Raw genomic sequence first — 13,771 nt, 5'->3', positions numbered from 1 at the left:
AACTAAAGAGGCTAACCCTAGGAATGAATATGACCTTTCATAGCTGTCAAAAAGAAATGCATTATATCAAATCTTACCTGGAGACAGAGCAAGTGCTGGCCTGACAGTAAGAGGGTTATTGCCACTGAGTTTCTGATGGACAGAAACTGCACTCAGTAATGCTTGCAAGTACTTTTCTTGTTCTATGCTACTGGAAGATTCTAAAGAGGAGGTAGGAGCTATAAAAGGAAAAGATATTAAGTAAAACCATCTCTATATTAATAAAACAGGTTCACTCTATATACATATGCTTATTCCTTCTATATATGGTCTTCAAGTTACCACAATCAAATATAGAAACCAGCCCCACTTAAAACTCCAAACTTAAACAGCTAATCCTCCGATGATAATGGTTTCACCACATATACTTCCAGGCTGCCTCCTCATCCTCCTGAAAGAGCCCAGGCCTGGAAAGCCAGCACACAGCTGTCCTCCCAAGTGGAGGTATAGTTTTTCACTATCCAACCAACTCAAAGATTTACAAAAGACAACATTTCCATGATGACCCATGCCTCTGTTCGGGAGCAGAGGATGGAGTGGGTTCCCTCAGCATCCCAGAATGAGCAGAAGTGAGACTTCCCAATACCAGTAACTGTATTCCAATTCTGTCACACTGGCCTAACAGGGGACGTGAACTTGTAGAGGGTTGTTCTGGGAAGAGTGGAGGAAGATGAGGACATAGGAGCAGCTACTGCTCAATCCCCTGGTCCTTCTAAAACAGGATCAAAAAGTATGCACAGATGGAAACAACAGTGAGAGCAATTCTGGTTGGAGGGAGTCTGAGCCTGGCTTGCATGGAATAAAACAGAATCACTGAAAATGGCCCAGGTACTCTAAAGTGGTATTGGGAGGGGACTGACTAGAAGAACAACAGATAATAACAAGTTTTCCTACAACATGACTAGGAAATAAATAATTAGCATTACTATCTTATATTTTATCAACTTTAAAGTGCCATCATTTTATAAACTCTAAAATGCCATTAATTATAAGATGCACTACTATTTTATTTAATGAGAATTTAAAAACTGCCCATTTAAGCCAAGACACAATTCTTTCTGATCACATTAACTGTAGGTCATATTCCCATTTCAAAGATATTAAAATGTGAGTAAATGTGTGAGTTCAAAAAGTGTGAAAAACAATAAATTTATATTATACTGAAAAATCAGAAATGAGTGGAATAAGACAATTTCAAGTTTTCCAACTAAAAGCTCAGTGATATGCTCATAATAATGCTCCTGAGATGATTCACTCACTTTATGTAATCTACATATGTTATGTTCTATCATCCCCTTATGTAGCTTGAGAAGATTCCTTAGGACAGAAAAAGTTAAAAGCCGACTGCCTTCAATATATATATGTTGAGATTCCATGCCAAGCGGAATAACAACAACAATATAGCCCACCAGGCTCCTCTGTCCTTGGGATTCTCTAGGCAAGAAATATTGGAGTGGGTTGCCATTCCCTTCTCCAGGGGATCTTCATGACTCAGGGATCAAACCTTGGTCTCTTGCATTGCAGGCTGATTTTTCACTGTCTGAGTCATGAGGGAAGCCAATAATATAGCATTGTGTGTATAATGTCCTCAAGTCAACTGAATGATCAAAGACATGCTGGCCAACTTTGAACTTTCAGGAAGGTATGGATGAGAATAAAGAAGACATATCAAAAAGCACATGGTTCTACCTACTGAACCACTGAACTTGAGTTTGCTCATTTCCAAAGAGGGAAGTCATTCCTAAGTTGAATCTGGTGTCTTAGTGGTCCTTGGTTAAATTTTTTGAGCATCTGTTTTAAGCTAGAGGTTATGAGAAAGGTTAGCAAAATGTAGCTTCTGACTAACTTCAGACCTCAAACCCAGTGCTCAGAAGTGTCCTCAGAAAAAGGGGGCCGCGCTTAGTGTGCGTTTTTTCTTACACTGACCAGCCTCTAGCTTCCTAAAAACCTTTCCGATTGAGTGCTCCAAAACCAGGATTTTGGTCTTTAGGTTGCTGACTTGTATGTGTGTGTGTGCGTGACATGTAGGAATGAGACAGGATATCCTATATCACATAGGACAGAATACCTATTTACTTCTGAAGCTAGTAAATATATCTGAATACTTCCCCCCCAAAAGAAAACAATTATTATATCTGTTTCCATTTGTGGATACTCTGGTTTGCTGAAATGAAAACAGCTAGAACCAAAGACTTTACTATGTTAATTTCTATTAAAATTCAAATATAGACAGACATATTAAGCAAGATGTCAAATTCAAGGCGGAGCCCCACAGCGTCAACTCTAGTTCTTAACTGAACAGACTATACACAGCGCACTGGAAAAGTTCACATGTGAGAGGCTTGATGGAAAGGGCACAACTAGCATTCCTGGACTTTACTTCCTGAATTTTTGGAATACCCAGAAGTGGAAGGATCAGAATAGTGCTGTGGAGAGTTGCTTACCTGCCTGAGGGGAGTTCTGAGACTTAAAAAGGCCAACCACTCCCTTTCCATGGAATCCTCCAGATCGGAGGAGCAGGGTACTGCTTCTTGAGTTTCTCCAACATACAACAGGCAGGCGATTGTGTCGATAGCAGCGGGCTACTCTTGGTAAACTACTGTCCTGTACAGCTTGAGGTACAACTAAAAGGCCAGGATAGCTTCAGGGGTATGGAAAGGAGAAACAGGATGATTTGGGTGGGTGAGGCAGGGTCGGGGGAGGAGAAGAAAAAAGAAACAGGGGAGAGAAAGAATACAAGCATGTGAATTTCATAAGTTCACAGCAAATTTCTAAGACTCAGAAACACTGGTGGAGAGATAAGACATATATTTCAAACATGAAACAATTCAGTTCTTTGGGGGTTGAGAAGAAAAGGCCTAGATAGTGAAAACAACTAGCTCATCTACTAATCTTTTCTTTTTTTTTTAAAATAAGCCTTCTTCAGTGATAATGCAAGCTTTTGCTGAGTAACGTTAAGTGTAAAAATTAAAAACGGCATACATAACTATTAAAAAGGCCTCCAATAAACAAGATTTCCCTTGCCTTATATACAACTTGAATAAAGATTGCAAGATTAATGTATTAATGTCAACTTTATGAGAATGACAAATCAAACTGTCAACTCCTTGGATTACTGAAATGACAACAGAGGATAAAGTACACTAACATTCAGAATTCCAGAGATGGTGAAAGGATTAAAAATCAAAACCAAATGATTTTTGGTATGAAAACAATACGTTCAAATGTCAAGTAAGTGTAAATATTTTATTAACACTACATGTTGATAATTAAAAAAAAAAGATTAGCTCATAAATTTACAGGATATGATGCTGGGAAAATTAAAAACAGACAAGATAGATAAAAACTTATTTATCTTGTTTTTATAGATAAGTACAAGAAGACAGGCAGCTTTCAAAGCAGTTCTTTAGTTTATTTAGAAATATTAAAGAGATTCCATGTTAATAACCTCCTAACCTCTAATCCCATGTCTTTTGTGTGTGTGTGATTTTTTTTAGAATTGTGGTAAACTGTACCTAACATGAAACTTAACATGTTAACTATCTTCAGTCCACAAATCAGTGACATTGTCACAATACTGTGCAATTGATCACTTCCCGAACTTTTAATCCCTTATCTTGTTATAAGTCAGTGCTGAGAGCAGGGAGAGAAAACCCAGTATGTGGTCATATAACCTTCAATGGCTTTAGTAAATGCCAATTTTATTTCTCTTATTTACCCAGAGATTCCCTGGAAGCATTCTGAAAGCCTAGCACTTTCGTGCTTCAGGTTTACAGGCTGTCTTTTTCTAATACCACAAACTGATAGAGAGTCATAGTTGTAGACATAATCATTCATAAAGACTTGAAAAGCAGTTCCATTATTAGGGTCCTATGCTTTTTTTCTTTTTTAAATCGCAGTACAGTTGTTTTACAATGTTGTGTTAGTTTCAGATGTACAGCAAGGGCTTTCTCTTTCTAACTCCAGTTTAGTATTTGTTTATTGCTCCTTTTGGTTCTAGATACTATAGTGATTTTGTGTATTAGATAAGAGAGTAATGCTTAATAGCTTTGGGTACTGTTTCAGTAACTGGGAAAGAACCAACACACTCCTCTACCCCATTCCCCCGTCCCTTCCTTCCATGGCATTAGCACCACAGACCATGCTCTGCTACACACAGGATCTAAGACTTTCCTGGTCCCAGGCATGGGCCTGAGTGACGGCTGGATAGCTACTGGTGCCAGGGTAAAAAGCATACAGCCTGAAGGCCAGCAGAGGCTATTCTCAGGACCAGTGTCATTTAGCATGAAAGATATATCCATTTATCCTGCCACCCCCCCTATTCTACCACCACTACTTAGAGCTACCAGCCATGGGTACCAGAGGAAGCCTTGAGGTAGACTGGGCTTTAGGAGCTGCTGTGGAAACTTTTAGGGCTTCCCTCATAGCTCAGTTGGTAAAAGAATCCACCTTCAATGCAGGAGACCCTGGTTTGATTCCTGGGTCAGGAAGATCTGCTGGAGAAGGGATAGGCTACCCACTCCAGTATTCTTGGGTTTCTCTTGTGGCTTAGCTGGTAAAGAATCTGCCCACAATGCGGGAGACCTGGGTTTGATCCCTGGGTTGGGAAGATCCTCTGGAGAAGGAATACTCCAGTATTCTGGCCTGGAGAATTCGATGGACTGTAGTTGATGGGGTCACAAAGAGTCGGACACAACTGAGCGACATTCACGCACTCTGGAAAGTGGAAACTTCCGATCAAAGAATAACGCATATACAAATAGCTTGAAACATACATGAATTAACACAAAAAGAAATCCATTTCATTAGCACCTAGGTCAAGAAATGGACCATTCATTACCAGCATCCAAAAAATCCCCTTGTGTCACCTCCCAATCAGTGTTTCTCCCTTTTCTTCCTCCAAAGATTATCATTAAACATCCTTGACTGCTAACAACATGGATGAGTTTTGCCTGTTTTTTGAATTTTACAAAAAAGGAACAAATAGAATTTATTTTTTTGTGTCTGGCTTCTTTTTCTCAACAGTATGTTTATGAGACCCATCCATGCTATTGCATGCAACTATAGTCTGTTCATTTTCGTTGATGTAGAGCTGGGGTCCCCAACCTCTGGGCCATAGATCAGTGCCTGCTCTCAGATCAGAGGTGGCATAAGATTAGACATGAAGCACATAATAAATGCAATGTGCTTGGACCATCCTAAACCCCCACACCCACCTCCCCCTGCAGATCCATGAAACTGGTCCCTGTTGCCAAAAGGTAGGGGACTGTTGCTGTCTATTATCCCACTATGTGACTATATTACTTATCTAATCCTTTTATTGTTGATTTTGAGTAGTGTCTAGCTTTTGACTATATAAGAAACATGTTGCCATGAACATTCTTATAGTTGTTTTTTGGGAGTACGTACGCTTTCCCAGATGGAGTAGGCTTTCCAAGAAATACATAACAAATTGTGCACATGTTCAGTACAGGTCTAGAAGTTTAGTAGATGCTGCCAGGGAGCTTTCTAAAGTTATTTAACCAATTTACAGTTACACCAGCAACAAAGAGTTCTACTTGCTCAACATTTTTTACTAGCACTGTGTATTGTTGGTCTTTTAAATTTTAGCCATTTTTGCAGGTATAAAGTTGTCTCATTGGGACTTTAATTTGTATTTATCTGAAGACTAATAAAACGAGCACTGTTGGAAGATGGAGGGAACTAAAAGTGCCTACCAAATTGAGAAGGCATCTTGAGATTAAAGCATAGGCAGGCAGCTCCACAAGTAAATACTATATATATATATATATAAATATAATAATAAAATGGACCAGTTCATTAGAGGGTAACTTACTCACAGGGTGGGATCTATCAGTGGATAATGATCAGGAAACATTTGCTACTATACTCTGAGCCCAGGACAATTTTATAGTCAACCTAGGGTATGGCGGTAGGTGCTTAGAAACAGGATGTGCATTCCCAAGTTAAGAATAATAGGTCACTAGTCTCATGGGCCCTGGGAATACTTCAGGGAAGGTTTTCATCATTGTTTGGGAACTAACAGAGCATACAGACTACCTGGTCCTAATAAGCATTAAACAATATCTATTAACTACAAAGCTCTTGATGACAGAGAAGTGATTCACTGCATAGTACAGTGTTGGGCAGGGTCAGCGAAAAGACAGGAGAAACTGTTAAGGCCCAAGATGGCATCAGTTATGCCAAGAGTCACATAAGCATCTTTTTAGATATTTATTGCCCACTAGGATATCATCACAAAAGAGGACATCCTCTGCCTTTGGTTATTGCCTTTTTATCCCCCTAATAATGTTTTCTGATATATAAAACTTCTTAACTTAGCAATCTTTTACTTTATGGATAGCTTTTTTCCTGTCTTAAGAAATATCTTCTAGAAGCTTTATTTAAAATTTTAACCTTTTTCATGTAGATCATGTAGCTCTACAGATCAGTGGGAATTGATTTTTGCCTATGTAGTGTAAGGTAGAGGTCAACATTAATTTTTTCCTTGTATGGATATCCAGCACCATATATTGAAAAATATCTTTTATCTACTATTTTTAAATGCTATCTTTATCTTAAGCCAAGTGTTATCATATGTTGAGATTTTTCTATATTCCCTATTTTGCTCTAGTGATCTGTTTATTCCTGTGAACATTCAATACTGCCTTAATTACTGTTAATTAAGTCTTGATATCCTATAATATTATTCTGTAAGACGATCCTGCTACTTCTGGCCTTTTGCATTTTAATGTAACTCTTAGAATCATCTTTTCAATTTCTGTGAACATTTTGCTGGGATTTTGATTGCGATTGTATTGACTCTATAGGTCAATGTCTGGAGAAATCACAGTTTTAGAGTACTGAATATTCTAGTCCAAGAACATTAAATATCTATTTATTTGTCATCCTTAATACTGTTTTGACTGTACCATGTAGAGATTTTATACATCTTGTATTAGATTTAGTCCCAAGTGTTTAATAATGTTTTTTAGTGCTACTTTAAATAGTACTAATAGTATCAAAATAACATCATTTAAAATTTCATCTTTTAATTGGTTTTGGTGTATATACATGACTAATTTTTTATAATAACCTTGCAAATTTGCTTATTAATATAACAAGTTTATCAGTTGAGTCCCTCAGATTTTCTGTTTAATCAGATCATCTGTGAAAAGCAGTTTTATTTCTTTCCTTTCAATCTTTCTTTTATTATTAATTTTTCTAATTTTTGTGTACTTCCTAAGACCTCTAATACAACACTGACTAGAAGTGGTGATAGTGGGCACTTTTGTCCGGATCTCAGAGTACAAGGTGCCAATACTTTACCTTAAGTAATTTTTGCTGCAGGATATATTTTTTAGAAACTTAGGAAATTAAGAAGCTCTCCCTGTATTTCCAATCTGCTTAAAGTTTTTTGTAAAAACTCATATATTATACTTTATAAATGCTTTTCTGTATACAATGAACTTACAATAGTCTGTAATTCTTTTAATGTGGTGAACTGTGCTGATTAATTTTCAATTGTTAAGCAAGTTTAGCATTCTTGTAATAAACTACACTTGGTCATAATGAATTCTGAATGAAATGAACCTTTTGTCATTATGAGCCATCTTTTTTTTATTGCTAGTAAAATTTTACTTTAAAATATATTTTAAAATTTATATATTGATGATAGCTTTATTTTAAAAAGGTGGTTTTGCATGCTGTATTCTTTCTGTTCACTTTCAACCTTTTGGTAATTTTGTATATTAGATATAGCCCTTAAAAGCAGCATAAAGCTTAAAAAATTCGGATTATCTTTTTCTTTTAACTGGAACATTTATCAATATTATAAGTAATATAATTACTGATATATCTGAATTTATACTATCTTACTATTTGCTTTCTATTTGTCCCATCTGCTGCATGATTCCTTTTCTCTCTTTCTTGCCTTCTTTTGGATTATTTACTATTATATTTCCTTCTAATAGCTTATGGGTTTGTGCTATTTAATATCACCATAATCTCCTTATAATAATCATTAGAATAAATGGTATATTCAGATTTTATTTTGTTTCTTACAGAGTGAGATGATAAATAACATCTGTTTTCTCACTGTCAGATAAGATTTTGATAACAAGCTTCTCAAATAGCAGGACGTCACACCTTATGCCTTTGCTTACACTTAACTACAAAGAAAATTTGGTTAGAAGGACAGAGTATTAGGAAAATTACTGCATACTCAACAAAGTCACAGCCTTTCAGTACTTAATGTGAAATTTTTATTTATCCCAAATGTCAATCTACATTCCCAATATGTTTCTCAAGTTTCACATTTGTATTTGTACACTTAAACTGTCATTTAAAATGAGATAGCTACAGTTCTTCAAGAACAGCAGGGCTTAAACTAATAGTAACATTAAGACAACTTTCTAAAATATGTACAAGACTTACAATTTACAAAGTACTTTCACAGTGTTATTGTATTTAATCAAACCAGAAATTTATACATGCAAAGAAAAGAACTTACCTGAAAATGATCAAACTTGTGGAGGGTAAAAATGTAGTTTTAAAAGAAATAAAGCAGGAAATAGGGCTTAACAGATATATATAAAATAGCAGTAGACACAGTAGAAAAAAGAACATGTGTTCATATTATTCTTTAAGTAATATCTCTTGAAAAAATTCTATTTAGACAGCATAAGGAAACCTGACCTACACTTGGATTAGCAAATTACGGCCTGGGCCCAAACCGGCCTTGCCCATTTCTTTATGTACTGGCTATGGCTGCTTCAGTGGCAGAGTTCAATAGCTGCAATAAGAGAACATATGCTGAGTAAAGTTGAAAATATGTACTATCTGGTCCTTTAAGGAAAAAGTTTGCAGTCCCTTGACCTACAGTATATTTTCATCTCTCCTCTGCCTGGGCAAATTCTATTCCTACTTCACGCTATCTCAGGCATGCTAGAAGAGGGGCAAACAGGAAGAGAAAGACAAATATGGGAAATTCATAAAATGGACAGAAACTATTACCGTCCACTTTCTGATCTAACATAGGCACTGTTCAGTGATACAGCTATACTTGTGAGAATGTCAGTGAGACGCTTGCACATGCTGCACAAAAAATGTCCCTTAAACACACATACCCCTGGACAGCCTGCTCCCGTTTTCCAGCATCTCTCTCTTGGCTATGGATGCAAATAGCCCATTCAAGACTCAAATGGAAGAAAGGAAGGTCTCTTTTGGAGAGACTAACAGACTTACCTCCGGCAGAGTGAGTACATCCTGTTGGAGGCAGTGATTCGAAAGTACTCTGGTTTAGAGCGAGAGGAGCTGCCACTTATGGTTCCCAAACCCAAACGCTGATAGTCTCTGAAACAAGCTTTTTCTACTAGCTGTTCCATTGTAGATTTCTCTGAGGCCTTTAGAGTGGTACTCGTGGGGAGTTCACTATCATCTGAAACTTGATGGCAGAAACAGGTTTTGAAGAAATGAGATAGCTCAAAGTACAGGATTAAAAACTTCCTTCTAAAGAGGATCTTTAACCAAGAGAGGTTTATATTAAGGCTAGAGGTGCTATGTATGCCAAAAATTGAATCATGGAACTTCTATGAGGCATCATTATGCTCAAACATAAACTGTAATAGTCAGGAAATAAAATATTAGGAGCTCAACTAACTCAAAATGTCAGGGAAAGTAACTTAAAATTTCTAAAAACAATATAATTTTGAATATATTACCCATATTTTTCTTTGTTAGTCAGGCTTGATTTTTACTGTCCACCTGGAGTGATTTCTATTTAGGACTCTGTAAACACTCATACTTTGTGAGAGACTAACCTATTAGTAAAACTCACCTCTAACATAATCATTACACAAACTCATCAGGTTTCAGTTAACTTTAAAGAGCATACACTTTCATTAGAAATTCTTAATTAAGCAGAAGTTCACTACTGGGAAAGGATCTTTCTTAGATATGAAGAAGTTATATTTGGTGGAAGTTTTATTTTGTCAGAGGATGTGGTGTACATGGGAAACTCCCTCAATTTTGCAATCACAGGTTACAGAAGCCTTTAAAATTTTAGATGTTGGAAGAGTTTACCCAATAACCAAGTATTTTAGGGAGGATTAAAAACAACAACATTCCTAATTGGTACTGCATGTTCTAACTAAAAAAAAAAAAAAAAAATTCCATGTTAAAAACTGTCCTAATTTACTTTCCTACTTATTTTTACAATGAGAGAATTAAAATTAACCTTTCAAAGTTTTTGGAAATGTACTCAAAGTTCTAATGTCAAAGGGAAAGATATAGCTCTCTTCAATTAAAAGAAAAAAAAAAACCTAGCTTATTTCTATAAATATAAGCCTTTGTGCTTTAGTTTGTGAACTTCACAATGCAAATGCATCATTAAGTATCAGTTTTATTTGTTTTGGCCTCTTATCTTTAGAAGAGCAAAGAGTATTACATAATTTGGTCTTTTGGAGGAATAATTATCATAGAACAAGTTTTTGTTCTGTGAAATCATAAAAGCTTTAAATTAGAAGAGTCAATAGTGATGGGTAGCAGTAATTTTTGTATGACTTTCCATGTGACTGTGAGAAGCCCGGGTTCCAATAAATGATCTTTTCACTGCCCCCAGAGGCAAGCCTGTAGCTACACATACTGAAATGGAGACCTTTAGCCAAAGATCTCTCTAAAGATGATAGTTCTTTCTTTAAAATGTTCTTCTGTTGTTATTAGTGGCAGTAAAAGTAGTAGTTGTATAATCACTGGTGATCCAGTCTAAGAGTCTGAGAAGAAAAAGGATGCAATGGCATCCTCTCTCTTAGATCAGATTCTCTCTAGTGTTAATTCCATAAGCATACTTGACATTGGGTTAAGGAATAGAAAAATTTTGCTACTAGTTTCCTGACTGAGTTATCTCAGCTTCCCAGGTTCTGCTCTTTTAGATATTTAGCAGGCATTTTTTTCTTATCACCTAAGAATGCCTTCATCTTAGATTCCCCATATAGATTAGGAGTACCCACAATGTTCTCACCAAAACCCCAAATATTCAACTTTGAATAATTTATGCCCTTATTTTCTTATTCTTATTCCATAACAATAAAGTACAGGGGACTACTTTATACCTAAATTTCCTGTGCAGTGGGATTTCTTTCTTTCTCTTTTTAATGAGACCCACATGCTGCTGCTGCTAAGTCGCTTCAGTCGTGTCCAACTCTGTGCGACCCCATAGACGGCAGCCCACCAGGCCCCGCCGTCCCTGGGATTCTCCAGGCAGGAACACCCACCTAACAGTGGCCAACTGGCTCTATGGATTTAGTGGAGGAGTGTGTGTGCTATGTCGCTTCGGTCGTGTCTGACTCCCTGCGACCCCATGGACTGTAGTCTGCCAGGCCCCTCTGTCCATGGGGATTCTCCAGGCAAGAATAGGAGAGGGTTGCCAGGCCCTCCTCCAGGGGATTTTCCCAACTCAGGGGATGACCCCGCATCTCTTACATCTCCTGCATTGGCAGGCAGTTTCTTTACCATTAGCGCTACCTGGGAAGCCCAAAGGAGGAATACAACTTAACAGAATCTTATCTGAACAATGGAATTCTAGGAAAACCAAAAAAATTTTTTTTCCAGTTCTGAGAAGGTGGTAAGTACCTCCCATCTTATGAGGTAGGTTTTTAAGAGTCAGGTTTAAGTGCAACTATGTCTTTCTCTCTTGTTCTTACTCATATAAGAAGAAAGAACAAAGTTCATTCACGAAGGAAAAATGAGTTCTCACATACCAGATACGTCATCGTCTTCATTCCATCCAGGACGGCTCACTCTCTCTTCCACAATCGTCCCTGTCCTCCTCTTCAGTAAATACTGCCGCCCAATCGTCATTTTGCCTGCCCTTTTAGCACCTTTCACAATGGTTTTCGAGAAAGTGCTGCGAGTTATAAAACCAAAGAGAATGTTAATTTACTATGAAAATGCCACTTACATTTTTTGATACCCATGTTGCTCAACTTGTTTTTTCTCTACCGCCACACCCATTAGTATTATCCAGACCTTCATTAAGGCTCTCTTTCTTCAGGTCACTTTTTATATGGCAGAAGGCTAATTTACTATATAACGTTATCATCAGGACACTGTGTTAGGCAAAAAGTGCAAGAACCTAGAGTGGGACACAGACTATTTCTCATCCCCAATCTAAACTCCTCAGTTTGGCTTTTTGTCAAGCATGCCCCCAACTCACTCTGTTTATCCATGCCACTGCCTCCACCAGAGACCATGCTTGCAGAAGTCCTCCTGCGTGGAAAGCCAGCCTACCTCCTTCTCTACTGATTCAGAATCTCTACTAACTCATAGGTTTTCTTTAAGATCACCACAAATGTAGCTGGTAGCACCTCCACTTATTTCTTAAATGCTTTAAATGTGTAAGTGTAGTGTCCTGCCTTCTGACACTAGAAACATTCTGAGATATGGAAAAGAATAATTAACATAATTCCCTTTTCTGAGAGGAGAAAAGACAAGAAATCAGAAATCTGAGTACCCTTTTGAGAATCAGCTTTAATTACAGAGAAACTAGGATTTAAGATATTTGGATCTAAAAGTACCTTATTTAAATAGTTTAGTTTTTATTGCTGATAGAAATTCTGGGTGTAGATATTTATAATCCAAAGAATTAAACAAAGGTCCCATTTCCTGAATAATCATATTGAGGTGAAGGTTTCAAGTAAGAATGTTTTTGATTTATTTGTCCACATACAACAACAGAACTTTTCCTGTGTTTTCTTGTTGTTCAATGAAAAGTGATAAGGATTCTTTTATAGACAAATAGTTTTATCAGACCTCATCTTTAGTGATCTGAAATGTAAATTTGAGGGTTATGGACCTCAAATTAAAATGCTGTTTTATGTAATTTTTAGAATTCACACAATATAGATATTTCCTAAATTAAGCCTTTTGTGAATCACTTCAGATGTAACTTAAACTCAAGGGGATTTTTGAATGTTTTCCCAGCTAGAGCTGTATCTTTTGTTTTATATATGCAAGATAATACTAAGAGATTTTAAGGTTTAAAATTGATATGTCTCTGTTGTAGCTTGATAGAATAAGCTTGATTTTACAGATATATAACCACCCTCACCCCAACAGTTTCTAAACATAAAACACCATACAAAGCTTTGTTTCTTCCATAGAGAGTTAAAACAATGAATATCATAGGCTCCTCTGTGACCACACAGTGCTAAGATGCAACGCCTGGCTCACCATTTAAATGTTTAAAATGCTGTTCATGCTTCTTCAGCATCTCACACCTGCATATGCGTGGTCTCCTTTGCTTACCAGGTAACAACGGTACAAGTGGCTAGCCATGCAGTTTAGAAACGACATACTGCCTGCAGCCTCAAATGGCCTATCATCTCCACCTGGCCCCACTTTCAGGCGAAAGGAAGGCCTTTTCTCCAAAGTCCGCAGAGTAACCCTAATATGTAATTTGTACTAGCAGATGCCCAAACTCCAGGTGATTAATGGTGAATGGACTGCAATATTAACCCTTATATTTTACCATTAATTGAAGAACATTTTAAAGCAATTATTATTTTGTAACCATTCAAATGTAAATGTTTCAACATAAATTCATAAACATTTTCATTAAAAAATAAGGGTTCCTACTAAAGAAATGTGACAAAAGGAAATGCAATGACTGATCCTGGATTGGATCCTCTACCAGACAGAAAAAAAAGGAGCTGCAAAGGCTCATAAGCAAAAT

General features: G+C 36.9%; 1 protein-coding gene across 2 annotated transcripts in view; it reads right to left on the bottom strand.

The window, feature by feature from the left end:
* Window positions 1–13,771, bottom strand: part of SBF2 (SET binding factor 2) — a 498,121-nt gene that overhangs the window by 52,286 nt on the left and 432,064 nt on the right. For both annotated transcript variants that reach the window (XM_005215931.5, NM_001103237.3), the window contains exons 25-28: window positions 11,799–11,944; window positions 9,286–9,484; window positions 2,484–2,680; window positions 78–218 (exon numbers count right to left, since the gene is read on the bottom strand). In XM_005215931.5, coding sequence (XP_005215988.1) covers window positions 78–218; window positions 2,484–2,680; window positions 9,286–9,484; window positions 11,799–11,944 — 683 coding nt within the window. The remainder of the gene's footprint in view (window positions 1–77; window positions 219–2,483; window positions 2,681–9,285; window positions 9,485–11,798; window positions 11,945–13,771) is intronic.

The sequence above is a fragment of the Bos taurus genome, chromosome 15 (genome assembly GCF_002263795.3).
Source record: "Bos taurus isolate L1 Dominette 01449 registration number 42190680 breed Hereford chromosome 15, ARS-UCD2.0, whole genome shotgun sequence".
Taxonomy (NCBI): Eukaryota; Metazoa; Chordata; class Mammalia; order Artiodactyla; family Bovidae; genus Bos; species Bos taurus.
The sequence above is the reverse complement of the archived record's forward strand: the minus strand, read 5'-3'. Positions and strand labels throughout refer to the sequence as shown.